The sequence below is a fragment of the Temnothorax americanus genome, unplaced genomic scaffold (assembly GCF_048541705.1).
Source record: "Temnothorax americanus isolate GAGA-0224 unplaced genomic scaffold, ASM4854170v1 Scaffold64, whole genome shotgun sequence".
Lineage (NCBI taxonomy): Eukaryota > Metazoa > Arthropoda > Insecta > Hymenoptera > Formicidae > Temnothorax > Temnothorax americanus.
In genome coordinates this window covers 115,001-131,052 of record NW_027509786.1, presented here as the reverse complement: position 1 = coordinate 131,052, position 16,052 = coordinate 115,001, and the positions used below count along the sequence as shown (strand labels likewise).

General features: G+C 32.1%; 1 protein-coding gene and 1 long non-coding RNA gene across 16 annotated transcripts in view; one reads left to right on the top strand and one right to left on the bottom strand.

The window, feature by feature from the left end:
• The window catches only part of LOC143905626 (octopamine receptor beta-2R), a 64,866-nt gene that overhangs the window by 25,960 nt on the left and 22,854 nt on the right, over window positions 1-16,052 (bottom strand). For 2 of the 15 annotated variants that reach the window (XM_077421160.1, XM_077421156.1), the window contains exons 2-4: window positions 4,341-5,670; window positions 2,036-2,266; window positions 16-83 (exon numbers count right to left, since the gene is read on the bottom strand). The exons of 8 other annotated variants lie outside the window; for them this stretch is intronic. In XM_077421160.1, the coding sequence (XP_077277286.1) occupies window positions 16-83; window positions 2,036-2,266; window positions 4,341-5,335 (1,294 nt within the window). In that variant the 5' untranslated portion in view covers window positions 5,336-5,670. Of the gene's footprint in view, window positions 1-15; window positions 84-2,035; window positions 2,267-4,340; window positions 5,671-10,331; window positions 10,667-10,721; window positions 10,787-16,052 lie in introns of those variants that run through there. 5 more of the 15 variants (XM_077421157.1, XM_077421158.1, XM_077421159.1 and 2 more) reach the window with 5 other exon arrangements.
• The window catches only part of LOC143905612 (uncharacterized), a 7,265-nt gene continuing 2,188 nt past the window's right edge, over window positions 10,976-16,052 (top strand). The window contains exons 1-2 of the long non-coding RNA XR_013259255.1: window positions 10,976-12,916; window positions 15,979-16,052. The exon at window positions 15,979-16,052 is cut by the window's right edge and continues 2,188 nt beyond it. This is a non-coding gene — a long non-coding RNA (uncharacterized LOC143905612). The remainder of the gene's footprint in view (window positions 12,917-15,978) is intronic.

The window sequence follows — 16,052 nt, the reverse complement described above, 5'->3', positions numbered from 1 at the left end:
TGCTGCCAAACTCACTTGATCTTCGTCGATCAATGTGCTTTATGTATGTTTCTGAGTATATGCTCTTAGTGCGATCGTCGTATCTGAAAACAAAATAAAGCAAATCCAAAGTTACTTCTTCGGTAAAATCAACATAAACGGATTTGTTTGATATTAATATGTGATTTGATATAATATTTTAATAATATATATGTATAATTGATTGTGAGTTGTGTGTGTTGAAAAAACTTAAAATAAACTAATCTTTTAGTAAGTCTTTTTGCTATTAGGTAGGTAACTTATAAGTTATAAGCTTTTACTTATCACCTACATACAAGATGGCACTGTACGTGGGCCATTGTGTAAGCAATAATAGATAAATAACATACATATTTGCGCATTTCATATCTTTTTAATAATTCTGTATAAGCATAAAAAAATAATAGTATTAAGTAATTATTCTACTTTATTCGATACTAAAATTGAACAAATAAAAACAATATAGCTTGGTAAAAAGATTCATGTACATCGTAACGTATATTATACCGTAAAGGTATAATAATAAAGAAATTTAATATTCTTTGTCTATTTGTCTATTTACAGCTTAATTTCCAATCTAAAAAACAGTACTAATATATTAAATTAATCAAGCCAAATAGACAGATTTATAAGTAAAAGAATTATCCTGTTTTAATATTACGTAATGTTTCAAGCAAAAATTAGCGCATCAAAAACATTTGTTGTGTAATGGAAAGGTAATCATTTCGTTTATTATCTTTTGATTCTCATATATAGTTGTCAGTTCAATCATCGTCGCGCAACATCGCGGATGCAGCTCGTGCGAGATACGCAGTACATGTAATTGAACAGACTAATGGAGTAATTGGCGCAGGGAATGAAAATGGAGATACATGACGCCATACATCCACGCGGATTAAATTAGGTTCAACTTATGAGTTTAACGAGATCGTTTCTGAACTGCGAATATAACGTTTTTGTAATAAATTCGAACTTATACTCAACTTATTATCCTGCATTTTCTTTATCTTTACTCTTCTATTACACTGTTCAACAAAAAATTACTTTTTTTTGAGCACAAGAACGAGAATAATCGTTTCCCATAGTTTTTTGAGTGCTGAATACGATTCCGTTTGCCAAATTGCTCTATCACGTCATAATTTCGAAAAATTTTGCAGTCAAATAGTTGCAAAAAGAGTTACTTTATTATATTTTGACATATTATAACTACACGATATGTGACGTGTTGAACAAGTTTTATTGCAATCAAAATTAAGTACGTTGTTAGGACTTTCAGCTCTTAAAAGAAATTTGTTTTATCGATTATGGTTAAAAAGTTATTGATGATTAACATAGAGTCTAGACATATAGAGCATCGCAAAATTGCGACTTACATAGGTCATTAAGAATCTCTATGAAATATTTTTTAATTATATTATTCAAACTTTTAATGATTTTTCAGGTCGGTGAATACCAATCTGATGTCAAAAATGATAAATTCAAAATAATGGAGTCAATATCAAAAGTAAAAATTTGACCATTTTAAATTCATCAACTTTGACATCAGATTGGTATTCAGCGCCCTGAAAAAATTTAAGAGTTTGAGAATAACATGATCAAAAAAGATTTCACATAGATCTATAATGGTCTATATACATATAGATCGCAACTTTGACACAATAGATTCTATGTCAATCATCAATATCTTTTTAATCATAATCGACAACACAACAAATTCCTTTTATTGAGGTTCGAAGATCCTATAATAACATACTTAATTTTGATTGCAATAAAACTTCTCCAACACGTCACATAACGTAGTTATAATATGCCAAAATATCCGATTGCAGCAAAGTCAAGAAGTTATAATTTTATAAATATAATAGTAATTACCTTACTTTAATTAATTTGAAATGTATATCAAGGGCAACTTTAATTTATCGAGTGACATACGTAGTAGCATTGTATGTAATAAAGTTTTGAAAGAAAAATGCCATAAAATGAAATGCATACCTTAATCTGTCAGACCAGATCGTACCTGAGGGATGGTCGACGAAAATCCAGTGCTTCGAGATCCGATGGTTCTCGTCTACAGAGCGAACAGAAAGCGCACTGCAGGGTATTTTTAAACGCTTCTCGAAAGTCGCGATTAAAATACGCATAGATCAATGGATTTAATGCTGAATTCGTGTACCCAATCCAAAATAGAATCGCAATCACGACGTTGGGACACGGACAAGTCTCGCCGCAAAGTGCTGTAATGACGTACCTAACAATTAAATTAATAATTATTTGTCTATATACAAATGTTGTAAATACAAAGACAGAGAAGATTAATTATTTTTAAACTCAAATCTCGAGAGCAATGGGAAATATGAAAGCTATTTTATTCAAACTTAACACTTGTTTTAACCCTCCAGCTGTGTACTTTTTTTGGGACCTTGCATACGTGGGTCTGTCGCGTCCGACATTATTTTTCCTACTTTAAAGTATTTTAAAAATCTGAAAAAATTCACAAAACATCTGTCAACATTGTAGTTGACGATTTTATAATCATTTTGATAAACATCGTTTATTTAATATTTTATTTTTAATAAACTTTGAATAAGAATAAAGGAAAAAGATGGATTTCTTTAAAACTTTGTAATTTTTTTCTATGCAATATAAAAAACCTTTTTAAGGTTTTTTACTTCAGAGATAAGTGTTCAAGAAGAAAAATAGTGCAGATTGATATCTTCAAAAAAGTTGAATTATTCAGGAGGGTCAAAATAGTACTTTTTAGGTAAAGAACATCGTTGATAAATGAAAAATTAAAGATAAAATTATATATAATATGGCGTATATGACTTTTTAAATAATTTATTACAATTTTATGATACAATATGTAGAATATGTTAAATTTGTAAAGGGTTGGGAACGTCCCTACAAAACGCCTTGCAACCCTGAGGGAAGTCAATAAATATATCTATTTATGTAGAATATGTTGAAAAAAATTTGTCCACCGAGCTTCGGCCGCCGTCCAAAATTCAATTTTTTGGGAATAACTAAACTAGAGAAGCAACTATTTATCAAAATCTTTTAAAAGAACATTGTTTTGTCCAAAAACAATTACATTTATCATAAATAATTGCAACATTGTTACTGACAGATAAAGACTATGTCGAGTGTATACCTGGGTCTGAGACGTCCGTGCGAGATTTGACTCGCTCGGCATTCAGCGATATGTTTATCTTTTGAAGCGGCTTTGGGTCCTTGGATTCCTTCTCCCACCTACTTTTTTTAGAAGGGGGAGCCAGATAGGCAAGCTTGCTGGTTCTCAAGTTACAAGCAGACGTTGTTTTGGCATGGACGCCGTAGACCCACGTATGCAGCTAGAGGGTTACGTTTAAGCAACTTGATGCGCTTTTTAAGTTCCTGTAAGACTGTTTTGTATCTCTAATAAAAAATAAATTTCTTAAAAAAAATATAATTTAAATTCTATATTTTCTATTATTAAATTTTGTATTAACTAATCTGTTAATGATGGTATAATTAAAAAGGGCACAAAAAAATAAATAAAAAATGTTAGGTAAATACTTTTTATAATTTTATTTTTCAAAAAATTAAATGACGAAATTGGTAAATTAAAAATATCCTTTTCTGCTTTCAATTTGTATAATTTTCAATAATACGGGTTACAAATTGATAAATTTAATTTAACAACAATTCTCTCTCTCTCTCTCTCTCATTCTCTTACTCAATTACCCTCATTTGCCTTTTATTAAAATATGTATACATAAAATTAAAATATCCGATTAAATAGAAAAAATAATTTCTCTTGACATGTTACAAGTAGCTTTTATAGCAACATTTTTTATGTTATATAAACAAAACATTGAATTTGTTAATTCATACTTTGATAGTCAATACACATTGAAGTACGTTGGATAATTTATATATTGTAATGTAGTTAAAAAATATCTTTTGAAAGTGACTGAAAATATTTCCAAGTTTTTTGCAATTGATTTTCTTAAAAACAATGCCTTACATTGAAAAAATCTTTGACTTTTTATCTGATTTAGAATCGTCACTTTTCCGATATCATCGTTAATAATGGATCACTCTGTATGTATAAAAAATTTTATTTATATACGTTAAAAAGAAACAAACATTTTACTAATATGTATAATCAAACACATAAATAAAATATTAAATAAAATATTGATAAATCTCTATCGATTGTTATCTATTAAATTAAGAGAGTAATCCGTTAGGATTAAAAATACACATTAGAATTAATCAATTACGAGCACATTGACACACATACATGTAGTGTTTTATTAAGAGAACTTGAATGCACATACCAAAGGAAAAATGGCAACCAGCAAAGGATGAAGGTACCCATAATGATACTCAGCGTTCTTGCCGCTTTGTGTTCTCTCTTCATCTTCATCATATGTTTATCTTTTGTGGGGGTGTGTAAATGCTCGGTGTTGATCTCATTTAAAGTTAATGTTTTTGACGATCCGGCACTGTTTAGTTCTCCATTTAAATTATTGAGATCCTTACTTGGTCTGTGACTGAGCAACATGGCATTGCCCATTCTGCTGTGCATCTGCTTCTCTTGCTTGTTAGCCTCTTTAAATATAGCAAAGTATGTGACCGCCATGATGGTACACGGTATCCAGAAGGATATGCTTGATGACAGTATAGCGTATATTCTGTTGACCTTAAATTCGCAGAGTTCTGGGTGCTTGTGCCTGTGCACGCTGTTCTCTTCTGTAGTGTACCAGCCGCAGAAGATCGGCACAAAGGAAATGATGGCTGGCGACACCCAGCAGGCCAGTAGCATAAACGCCACCACTTTCTTCGTCATGTTGATGGGATACTTGAGCGGCTTCACGATCGCATAATATCGATCCACCGAGATGCACATCAGATGGAGTATCGAGCTAGTGCTAAAGTAGACATCTAAGGAATTCCAGACGTCGCACATAAAATAGCCGAAAAGCCATCTGCCGGTCACCTGCACGCTAGCGTTGAAGGTCATCGCGAACATCGCCACCAGCATATCCGCCAGTGCTAGCGAAACCACAAAGTAGTTGGTGATGATTCGTAGCTTTCTGTGCCGTATCACGGACACCATCACCAGCAGATTACCGAACAGCGCCGTGGCGATAATCGAACCGAGGATGCAGACTTTGACGATTGCCGAAGGCATGTCTGACCAGTTGACCTCCACCGCATTTACCTCGGTATTATTGCCATAAGGATTCTCCTCGGTCGAAGTGACGTCCAATAGCGGTGTCACGTCGAACGAGGAAATCTCCGCCGCATCGAACGTCGTTTCCGCGGTCATGCTCGCCCAAAGGCGAGTTGGCGGCTGAGTCCTATCCTACACTGAACCTTGACCGTCCTCTATAATACTTTAGTTTTTCTCCTCTCGGTCGAAGAGTTTTAGGAAAATGACTTTAGGTGACGGAAGTCCCGACTAGTTGACACATCTGACGGGCGTTCATTTTCGATTCGAGCAAGGGTGAAAATCGCTTTTTCACGTCTTGTCTCCGAGCTTCTGCAGCCAGCGCGGTCTTTACGAGGTGTACGAAGAGACTTATTCGAAAAGAACGTAAAGCTCGCAACAATGCTTTGGCGATGCTACTATGTTGTCATATATATACGTATACTCTTCGGAATCTGTAAATAAAAAACAGAGAAACATTCTTAAGAATATCAACAAAACAATTTTTAAATCTGCTATTGCTATCGCTATCGCAATCCAAGCGAGTAGATGTATAAGCGTTCGCATACATATTGCATATTACAGAGAAGATATTCTTTTCATTAGAATGTGTTTGGAGATTAACTGCAAGATATATGTGTGTAATTTAAACAGGGTATAAAGTTGTATGGCAACAATAAACATTTTGTTTCAAAACATCCGAGAGATATTTCATTATTTTTATATATATAATATACTACCGAACAATATATATATATATATATATATATATATATTATTTGACACATTTTCTCGCAACAAATTATGTCAATATTAACGTTGTTAAGTTGAGAAGCTGTTTATTTAATTTAATATTACAGTATCTAAAAACATTTTCTTTATTGAATTAATTATTTGACTTTTACAGAAATGCAAAAAAAAAAAAATAATAATGTAGGGGAGACCGGGGCTAACTCGACACCGGGGCAAACTTGACACTAGGCTTTTTGCCAATTTAAATCTATCGTAGAAACTTGCCTTTCCTACTGTAAATGCGTCTTTATGTGCTATAGTATTATCAACGGAATTTAGTAACATTCTGAGTTATAGTGTAATTTTTAACGCGACATAAGCGTTTTTGATAGTAAAAAGTAAGTTTTCTGATCTCTCGAAAATGGTGTACTCTTTCATCGAGCTTTCGGGCAAAACTAAGCGACGTACAGCAAAATTTCCTGAAGCAATTTTATACCTTAAGGAACGCTCTTTAAATGTGTACCATTAAATTTGCTTGAAAATTTTAATTAATTGTTGAAAATTGCCTTTGAAAAAATTGTGTCGAGTTTACCCCGGTATTTTTCAATTTGAAAATTTGTCTTCGCGTCACTTTTCCTTTCCTGGGAGCAAAACTAAGCGACGTACAACAAAATTTTCTTAAGCAATTTTGTACCTGAAGGAACGCTCTTTAAATGTGTACCATTAAATTTGCTTAAAAATTTTAATTAATTGTTGAAAATTGTCTTTGAAAAAATTGTGTCGAGTTAGCCCCGGTCTCCCCTATACCAATATTTGAAGAATATTTATAAAATTGTTTTAAAAAAATTTATTTTTTGTTATAAGCTTTGTAATTATTTTATATCTGAAGCTAATACATTATAAATATATTTTTCATAAATTGAGCACTGCAAAAATGAGTAGTTATCTGGATTATCTTTATTGGACTAAATTTTATAATTACCTATGTGATATTTCTCTGCATAACAAAATAAAAATAAAGTAATTTTTTACGCAGGAAAAAATTCAATAACTGGTATTGCATGATAAAATAGAAAATAAATACAAAATAGTAACAGAAAGAAAGAGTATAGTTTGATATTTTTACACAGTTTACATCTTAATAATTTGTACATGATTACATTTTTTAAACTTTACACACATAATATAATTTAACATTACATTAAAAGGTTTATACTATAAATTTATCGATTTAAGATAAAAAATCCTATATCTTAAAATGTTTTCACAATCCTGTATATTTTTTCTTTAGATAGTCTGCTCAGTTTGCTCACAATTGTGATGTAAACCATAGATATCGTATAACTTATAAATAAACTTGGATGTAATAGACGATTCATATGCGAGCCTTCGGCGTATAGACTCTTCGATTGCTGTATTCCTTCCAGATTCGCGTATCAACTGGTACGCCAGTTTTCCATTCGTTTCTACTTAAAATGGGGACACGTCGGAAGAGAACCTTCAATAGAACGTCCTCTTTTCTCTTTCCCTATTTCTTTTTCTCTCCCCTACACCTTTCTCAATCACTGTTCCTCTTTCTTTTCCCTCTTTGCATTCTCCTTCCCTCTTTGCATCTTTCTGTCTCTTTCTCCGACATAGTAGTCGTGTGGCGACAGTGCTGTGTCAAGTGCACTCTCGTCGAGCCCATGTAATTTATGATCCGCTATTTTTGCGGTATATTTAGGTCAATTATTCCAGCAGTAGCGTTGGTCGGCCATGAAGAGAAGAGACCGAGAAAAAAGCTACCACTCAAAGATGCAATTTTTATTCTTGAATAAACTAATACTGTTAATATATTGTCGAAATCAAGAACGCGGTGAGAGAAGACACACCGAATAAAGAAAAAATAATCATTAGGTTAAAAGACAACGCACTATTGACCAATTTATAAAGACAAACGAAGTTTTAGTCGAGTAGCAATATTTCACTTTACGCGGCGGTAATAGATTTATTTCAATTTTGTTCTAACTTTTAACCGTCAGTATAATTTGTATGATTTAATTATAATAATTTGCATTTTTTTCCAGTAACTCCCGTTCGCACGAAATAAGAGAGAATTTGATCAAATTATAGACTTATCGGTTTTGTGTGAAAAATGTTCGAAAGTGTGTGTGTGTGTGTGTGTGTGTGTGTGTGTGTGTGTGTGTGTGTGTGTGTGTGTGTGTGTGTGTGTGTGTGTGTGTGGGTGTGTGGGTGTGTGTGTAAACAAATAAAATTAATAAAGTTATTACATGCTTTGCTTTAATATAAAAAATAAGTACAGTTTCTATATATTTATATATATGATTCAATACATCAATATATATGGCTCTCAAGTTGCAAATTTAATTAAAAAAAATTTAATTGTGATCGCGATAATGTAATTTGAATAATGATTTATACAACGGTTTAATTGTAAAGATAAAAAGGTAAACACATACACATACATAAATAATATATTACTGTAAACGATGTTATTAAATGAAAATTTATATATCTGGAGTACCGCGCTAACGAGTGTAATATATTAATGAAAATCAACAGGTGGTACGCAAAAGATTAATAAAGAGAATCAAATTTTACTTTAATATACATATGTTATATGTTATATATCCATCGATCACTTTCATGCATCTTTCTTCAGCTACAAATTTTGTTTTTAATACAATAAGCGTAAGATTGGACAAGATTGAAAAATTAAATATTAAAAAATATAAGATTATATTATAATTTTAATTAATTAATTAAATTGTATTCTTAAAAGGCTCTAATAATTAAACAATTGTGTATAAGAGGGCATCAAGCCGTAACAAAAGATATTCGTGTTGGGTTCTTTAATCAAGTAAGTAATTTACAGACGTTTTGGCCAATATCGGGCCATCCTCAGTGTGGGAAAAAGAAATTAGCGGAGACAAGATAACATATTATGAAAATTTCGTAGAACGCACATCACGCAATCGTTATGTCATTACTGTCGCAAATTAAAACTTAATTCTAAATGTAAGAACGCTATATCTATCTGTATCACATAAGTTTCGCGTGGTAATAACTTAAATTCTACAGAGTATAAGAACGCTATTTATCTGTATCGCACGAGCACTGTAAATGAAAAAGAACCGTCAGAAATCATCGAGAACAAAATGTTAGGTAAGTTATACGTACATCCTTAAACAAGCCCTTTGGTGTTCTGTGTAGAGCGTCATGATGTTAATGTTATCGTGGTTCGGTACCGAATGTGGCCGATTGCGTTTAGTCGCGTGCGTATTGGTATCCCGGAGATGGAAAGGTGGAAGGGAAAAATTAAGGCATGTAATTAGTAGAGAGTGAGCTTGAGACCGGGAGGTAATCGTCGGATAATAGGTCGGTGTCGCTCTGTTTGTTAAGACCCAACGCTTGACACTTAATATATACCATCTCTGATGACACTAATCTTTTTTGGACCGATGGTTCATGGTCCAGAATGCGGACATTTTCCCAATCAAAATTATGTTCAGTATTTAATCTGTGGGTGGAAATGACCGATGGCGACAAAGGTTTTTTTATTAATGTCAGAGCGATGCTCCTTAATTCTGGTCTGTAATCGCCTTTTCGTTTGACCAACATATATGTGGCCTCGCAATTCAGACATGACATTTTGTACACCACGCGTTGCATTTGCATTTTGATATGCTGTCTAATTTATCCTTTCCTGTTCTAATGTATTTCCTGAGGGAGTGCGGGATGGAGTAAGTCATATTAAAACCAAATTTATTAACGAATTTTGTAAAGCCTTTAGAAATATTTTTTACATATGGAACAGTGAAAAAGTTTTTATGTGTTGGAGTCCCGGAGTTATTACTATTAGAGCATCTCTCATTAATTTTGTTATTAATTTTAGAAAAAATAAAGGAAGGGGATATCCATTATCTAGAAGCATTCAATAATAAATTGTAAATTTTTTTGGTGGAATTGGGGATGTGATATAGACAGCATTCTATCAACCAATCCCACAATGACACCTCTCTTGTGTGACGTAGGATGATGAGAATGAAAGTTTAGATACCTTCCGGAAAACGTGGGTTTATGATACCAATCGAAGATGAGGCTACCGTAATTAAATTGTTATTAACGTGATAGAAGAGTGATATATATATATTTTTTTTTCTCATCATATGGCGTAAATGGCTGTAATAGTAATAGTGTGCTACATCGCTTTATCAAAAATTGCACAGAGAAATTGTTGGCGAATATTGTTGTACCTGGTGCCCGAGCAAAAGTAAGCCATTCGATTCTACTATTGATACTAGCAGCGGGAAGGATTTCTATTTTCCATTATCTTTGACAAAATTCTACGTATATAAAAAATTCTATATATATGAATACATACCTATAAGAAGAATCGGAGCGCATATCTCGTTTATGCGGTAGAGAATCGCATCACGTAACGATGCTGAGCATGTAAATCGCACACAGGCGTCTATTGAATATAAGTAGAATTCTCGACGCTAAGACTGGCCAAGGGCAGACCTCAGAATTCGAAAGATCAATGATGAGTCGGTCTCGTATCTTACCGCTTTCAGCATAATGAGAATTTCTAGCATTTTCGAGCGTTTGTATCGGTACTTGTATACGATTTCGTATATAGTCACGCGTAAAACTTTATCGAGACCTTACAAAACTAATAAATTGGATTATTGTTTCGTCGGAACGTCATATATCAATCAAAAACGTCTAAATTTATCGGCAACCACTTATTACCTATTCAATAAAGACTTACGTATAGAGGCTCGAATAGTTTGCATGGGCAAACTGCTTGAATAATTTAATAAGCCAAAAGAATTCCTAAAATACAAAAAAAAAAGATTACTATATTAAATATTTTTACTAAATATATATTATAACTTCTTTCTTTATAAATTATCTATATTGTAATTTAATTTACAATATATTATTATAATTTAATTGTGAAACATTAAGATATAGATATATTACCAAACTTTCTTCTTTCTTAGTAATATATATTTTGCATGCTTATATTTGTTTCTAAATTATGAGATACGGTAAATTATTTTTTATTTATTAGTTTCATCATCTTCCACTTCAATGCTTTAAGTCTGCGAACTTCTTTTGAATGTGATATTTCTCAATTTGAGAGTTGCTCAATAAAAAATTTTTAAATAGCTTATGTGTAATGAGGATCACTCCCGTAATATACATATAATTTTGTCTTCAAACGTCAAAATATACCGTACCTTACAAAATTAAAAAAAGACTCTCTGTCCACAAAGAAATATATTATCGAAATTTTGCTTGTGCCACGAAACGCGTCACGTTATACCCGCCGAAAAATTTTGTTGCTGATTCTCTTGTTTTATTTTTAAGCAAGCGTACGCTTACAAGCATGGTATTGTGGTCTTCGCAATTTGTCAGGGCAACCGTCGAGGGATACGTACGCTTAATACGCGATTCGCATCATGTACGCCGAAACCCTCCCGAAACGTGAATAGCATAAATAAGTCATCCAACAATATAAAAATCGTCATTTTAACTCAGAATTTTTTTCCCGCTGGTCCTTCGCATATTCCGTCGTTTCAGCGAAAATAGCATATTGATTTATTACACATTTTGTTAACATGTACAGAAAAATGCAGATGTAAGAAATACTTTTGAATTTGTTTATTTTATTTTCTTTTTATTAGTTATATTCTTTTTTTAAAGTTTATTTATTCTTGTTTATTTTATTCTAATATCATTGAATGTATCAAAATCTTTCAAAAAGCCTGATTTATAATCCGTTCTTCCATTTCTTTTCACAAACACACACACACACAATCGTCATGCGATATACATATGTACATATACAATATAATAATAATGTTGATCGTAATGAGCTCGTGAAATAAATTTTCAGTGAAGCCCATTGCACAATGCTAGGCAATAGGAACAGGGAATAGAAATCAGAAATCATGTATAAATGCAGAATAAACAGTGACAAAAGCAATAGATACAGAGTTTCCGTCACGTTGGAAATTCTGTGCCTATTGCCGATTGCCAACCAATCATAGCATTCGAATTTTTTAGGTTGTAATTAACGATTTTTTTTTTATTTCTTGTTCCTATTGCCTGTTGCCTCGCATTATGTGCAAGGGGTTTTACAAACATATCAAGATAAAACCTTTTCTGCTAATTATTACTATACATATATTGTTTATATACATTATTGTTATATAACATCGTTAAACATCGTTTTATTATTTATTTCTATAAAAATTGTGTGTGACTAACAATAAGTAACAATAAAGTTGAAGAAATATTTTAGTCGCTTAACAAATTTTTGTCCTTAAGGCTACAATTATGCAATGGAAGATAAAAGACACGCTGTGCTTCTTCAAGTAATTTTATGTAACAATTTTATCGGGCGCGTTTACTTAGAACGAACCGGGTTTGCTTTTCCGTAAATAATGCAGCTTGTTGTTGCGACACTGACCTTCGATCGAGACGCCAGGATTGTCGTGATTCTGCATCGAGTGCGCTGCCAATTCATGCCAAAGAGCACTGACGGGTCTGGCTTACGCACTGGCTTGGTCACATGTTGGCAATGTGTGTATATGTGTGTGTGTGTGTGTGTGTGTGTGTGTGTGTGTGTGTGTGTGTGTGTGTGCGCGCGCGCGCGCGCGCGCGCGCGTGTGTGTGGGACGTTTGGGTGTGGTATGTTTCTTGTACAAAATTTGGTTACGAACGTGGTTTTCTTCCGTAGTGATCGTCTGGCTAAAATTTTCCACGAATGTTAAAATGGTCATGTCATCGATAAAGCATAGAACGGCGGCAACGACAAATCGATGCTTGCCCAGCAAACTGCAAAGCGTGCCAAATTCTTGCTGCAATGTCCGAGCTTTATTATCCGCTACATATAGTTTTCGCCTTCATCATATATATGATTCATAATATACGATGGCCGTCCAATATGTTGTTGTGAGTATCCATTTTGTGTCCAAAAAAAGCAATCGTTAAATAAAGATTTGATAAATTCAATAACTAACAATAAGCACTGTTGCATTCGAGGATAATATCACAATCTTATTATATATATTTGCATTTATTTATTCCGTAAAAAATTTTAATTATTATTATAGGAAGCTTAACCTCAAATTGAAGAACAGCTTTTACCAGCAACTAAAGTCACGTGAATTCGAAGCGTTCATAGATGTTGACTAATATTATTTATTAGGGCGCAACCTGCTTTTCATAAAGGTGCATTTTATATGCATAAGTAAAATTAATTCTGCGCAATTTAATGTATTAAATGTAACTGTAGCCAATTTAATAGTAAAGATTCAAGGTATAAGAGAGTAAAAAACTCAATTTTTTTTACATTGTTAAATATTAAAAGATGGAATTTAAACCAATACCTTGAGTTAAATATTTTGTCATTTTTAACTAAAATGCGTGTGGAAATTTATTATTTTAACTCCATTGGGGGGTTTAGTTAAATTAACATTATTTTGAGTAGGCTCAGTGGCAACTTGGCAACCTCAGAAGCAACCTAGGAATAATTAAAAATGATTTAAATTGAGTATAATTTGACGTTACAAAATTTTAACAGCGTAACTAGAAAATATATATCTTCTAATTTTTCTCAATTCTAAATTTAATATACTGTTTATATGTTTGTAGATAAATTGTTTATGTATATTATTGTAGATGTAACGTTGTCTTTGTATAATATGTAATATATCTTTCTTTCGATGTAGTTGTCACATATAACATTCAGTAGAAGATTTATAATATACAAGTGCACATTAATGAAACGCGTGACGTGGTTTGAAGTTTGAATAGAGAGAGAAGTTACTCTTATTGGAAAACTAAATTCTAGTTTCGTAGTTACAAAACTCGCAAGATTGCTTAACGATAGATTGCGTTCGCAGTCACGGTCTTCGTCTTCGATAGAGAGAATTATTGGGAAAACGTCTTAAGATGTTCAGCAGAATTTCTCCTACGATTAAAATTGCTAATAGATGAACGCTGTGCGACACGATGTCCTTCGCACAATTAAATTGTAATTTGTGCAATTAAACATAGTATTTGATATAGTTTACAGGTAACCATTTTGATGTCTTATCTCAGGCAAAAATGACAACAAATCTTAACAAATTTATTGCATTGCATTGTAATAAATAATTTTATCTTTATCTTCGTTTTTATGAAGAAGGTCTCTTCTCGTCGTCTGAGAGCTTCTCGTTCCTTTCATTCTTTCAATTAGTTACTCAATTGCGTTACATAAAGTATTTTGTCATTCGATTTGCCTTTTATTGCACAAATTTATTGTTGCTTGCAATAAACTTTGCTATTTATTGCAAAAGACAATTTATTTTACTAAATTATTACTAAATACTAAATATTTTACTAAATTGTGCGCACTTTGAAAACTGATAATAGCTAGATAGCAGCCACATGATGTTATATTATAACGGCAGAAATATTAACAGAGGCGTAAGCTATATAGTTGTACATGTAATTTCCAATAATTTGTTGATTTCCCCCGCGGCTATCTGGGTAATTCCTCTCGATCATGCTAATACAAATTTTATTAACTGATATTTTATACAGAATGATATTTTATACAAACCGGTGATACACAACTAAACAGGGATGAATAATTAAAAAAGATTAAGTCGAGAAAATTTAATAAAGTTTTTCTTATGAGACACTGTTTTCGAAAAAGATATTTTTAAACTTTAAACATCGGTAAATGAATAAAACACTAACGCTTTTTTAATATATATTGTAGTTTCTGCAGTATAATCATTTTTTCTGTTATAGAAAACATTGTGCTATTAGACTATATGTAAAAAATACTCCGTGGTCATAACTTGAAACATATATTCAACATGTAAAAGTTGAATAAAAGTGATTTATGTACATTAAGGTGTCATTTCGGAGCAACTTTTTTTTTTCATTTCACGAATAGCATATATACTTGCAGGAAGGTAAAATAAAATACCTGTTAAAGTTTTAGCCTTTTTAATATTAATATTAACAAGTCGCTCATCGCGATTTTTTATTTTTCATTTAGTAAGATAGAAAAATTTAAACAAGCACAGTAACAACTGTGCCGCAATCAACACGTAGAACTACGTCTATTAGAATAGAACATATATGGAAGAGGCATTGAACATCGAGTCTGTATCCGATATCGTGCGAGAGAGAAAGGTAGTGAAGCCTAATCGTCTGCAATGCGCATACGCAATAGGCATCCATTCATCCATTCATTCATTCATCCATTCATTCATTCATCCATTCATTCATTTATTTATTAAATCTATTCATCCATTTATATATATATATATATATATATATATACCCATATATATATATATATATATACCCATTCATCCATTCATCCATCCATTCATTCATTCACCCATTTATTCATTCATCCATTTATCCATTCATTCATTTATTTATGTATTTATTAAATCCATTCATCCATTTATTCATTCATTTATTTAATTATGAAATTGCGAAAACCCTTAGCTTACATCGAGAGAGAGAGAGTTTTCAAAAACTATATAATAAAGTATATATTTTTTAAATACTTTTCGAGAAAAAGAAAACGTTGCATGAAAACGTTGCATGAAAACGTTGCAAGAAAACGTTGCAGTCGTACCCCCATACCCCCCGAAAAAGATGTAGTTCTACGTCAAAAAATTTTATAACTATTTAACAAACAGTAATACAGCATTGCTGCACAAGAAATTTTTGTAGTAAATTTACCGCTCTGCAAAAAAAGATCTCTTATCATTTTTTCATAAATTCAATCGTTCAAAAGATATTCAAAGTTAAAGTTTGATAAATTTTATAAAACTTGTTTTTGCTTCTTATGAATTTTGTATCATATCGACTATCAAAAATTATAAAATAATCAATACATATTTTTGTAGAAAATTTAACGATCTACAAAAAAGATCTCTTATATTTTTTTCATAAATATAACCATTTAGACGATATTAAGGTTTACACGTAAACTATTCCAGAGAGATATCCAGAGCATTTTCGATCGAATCGAGGAGGTAGAATGGAGTCGTTCCTCGGCGCACAGCATCGCGCC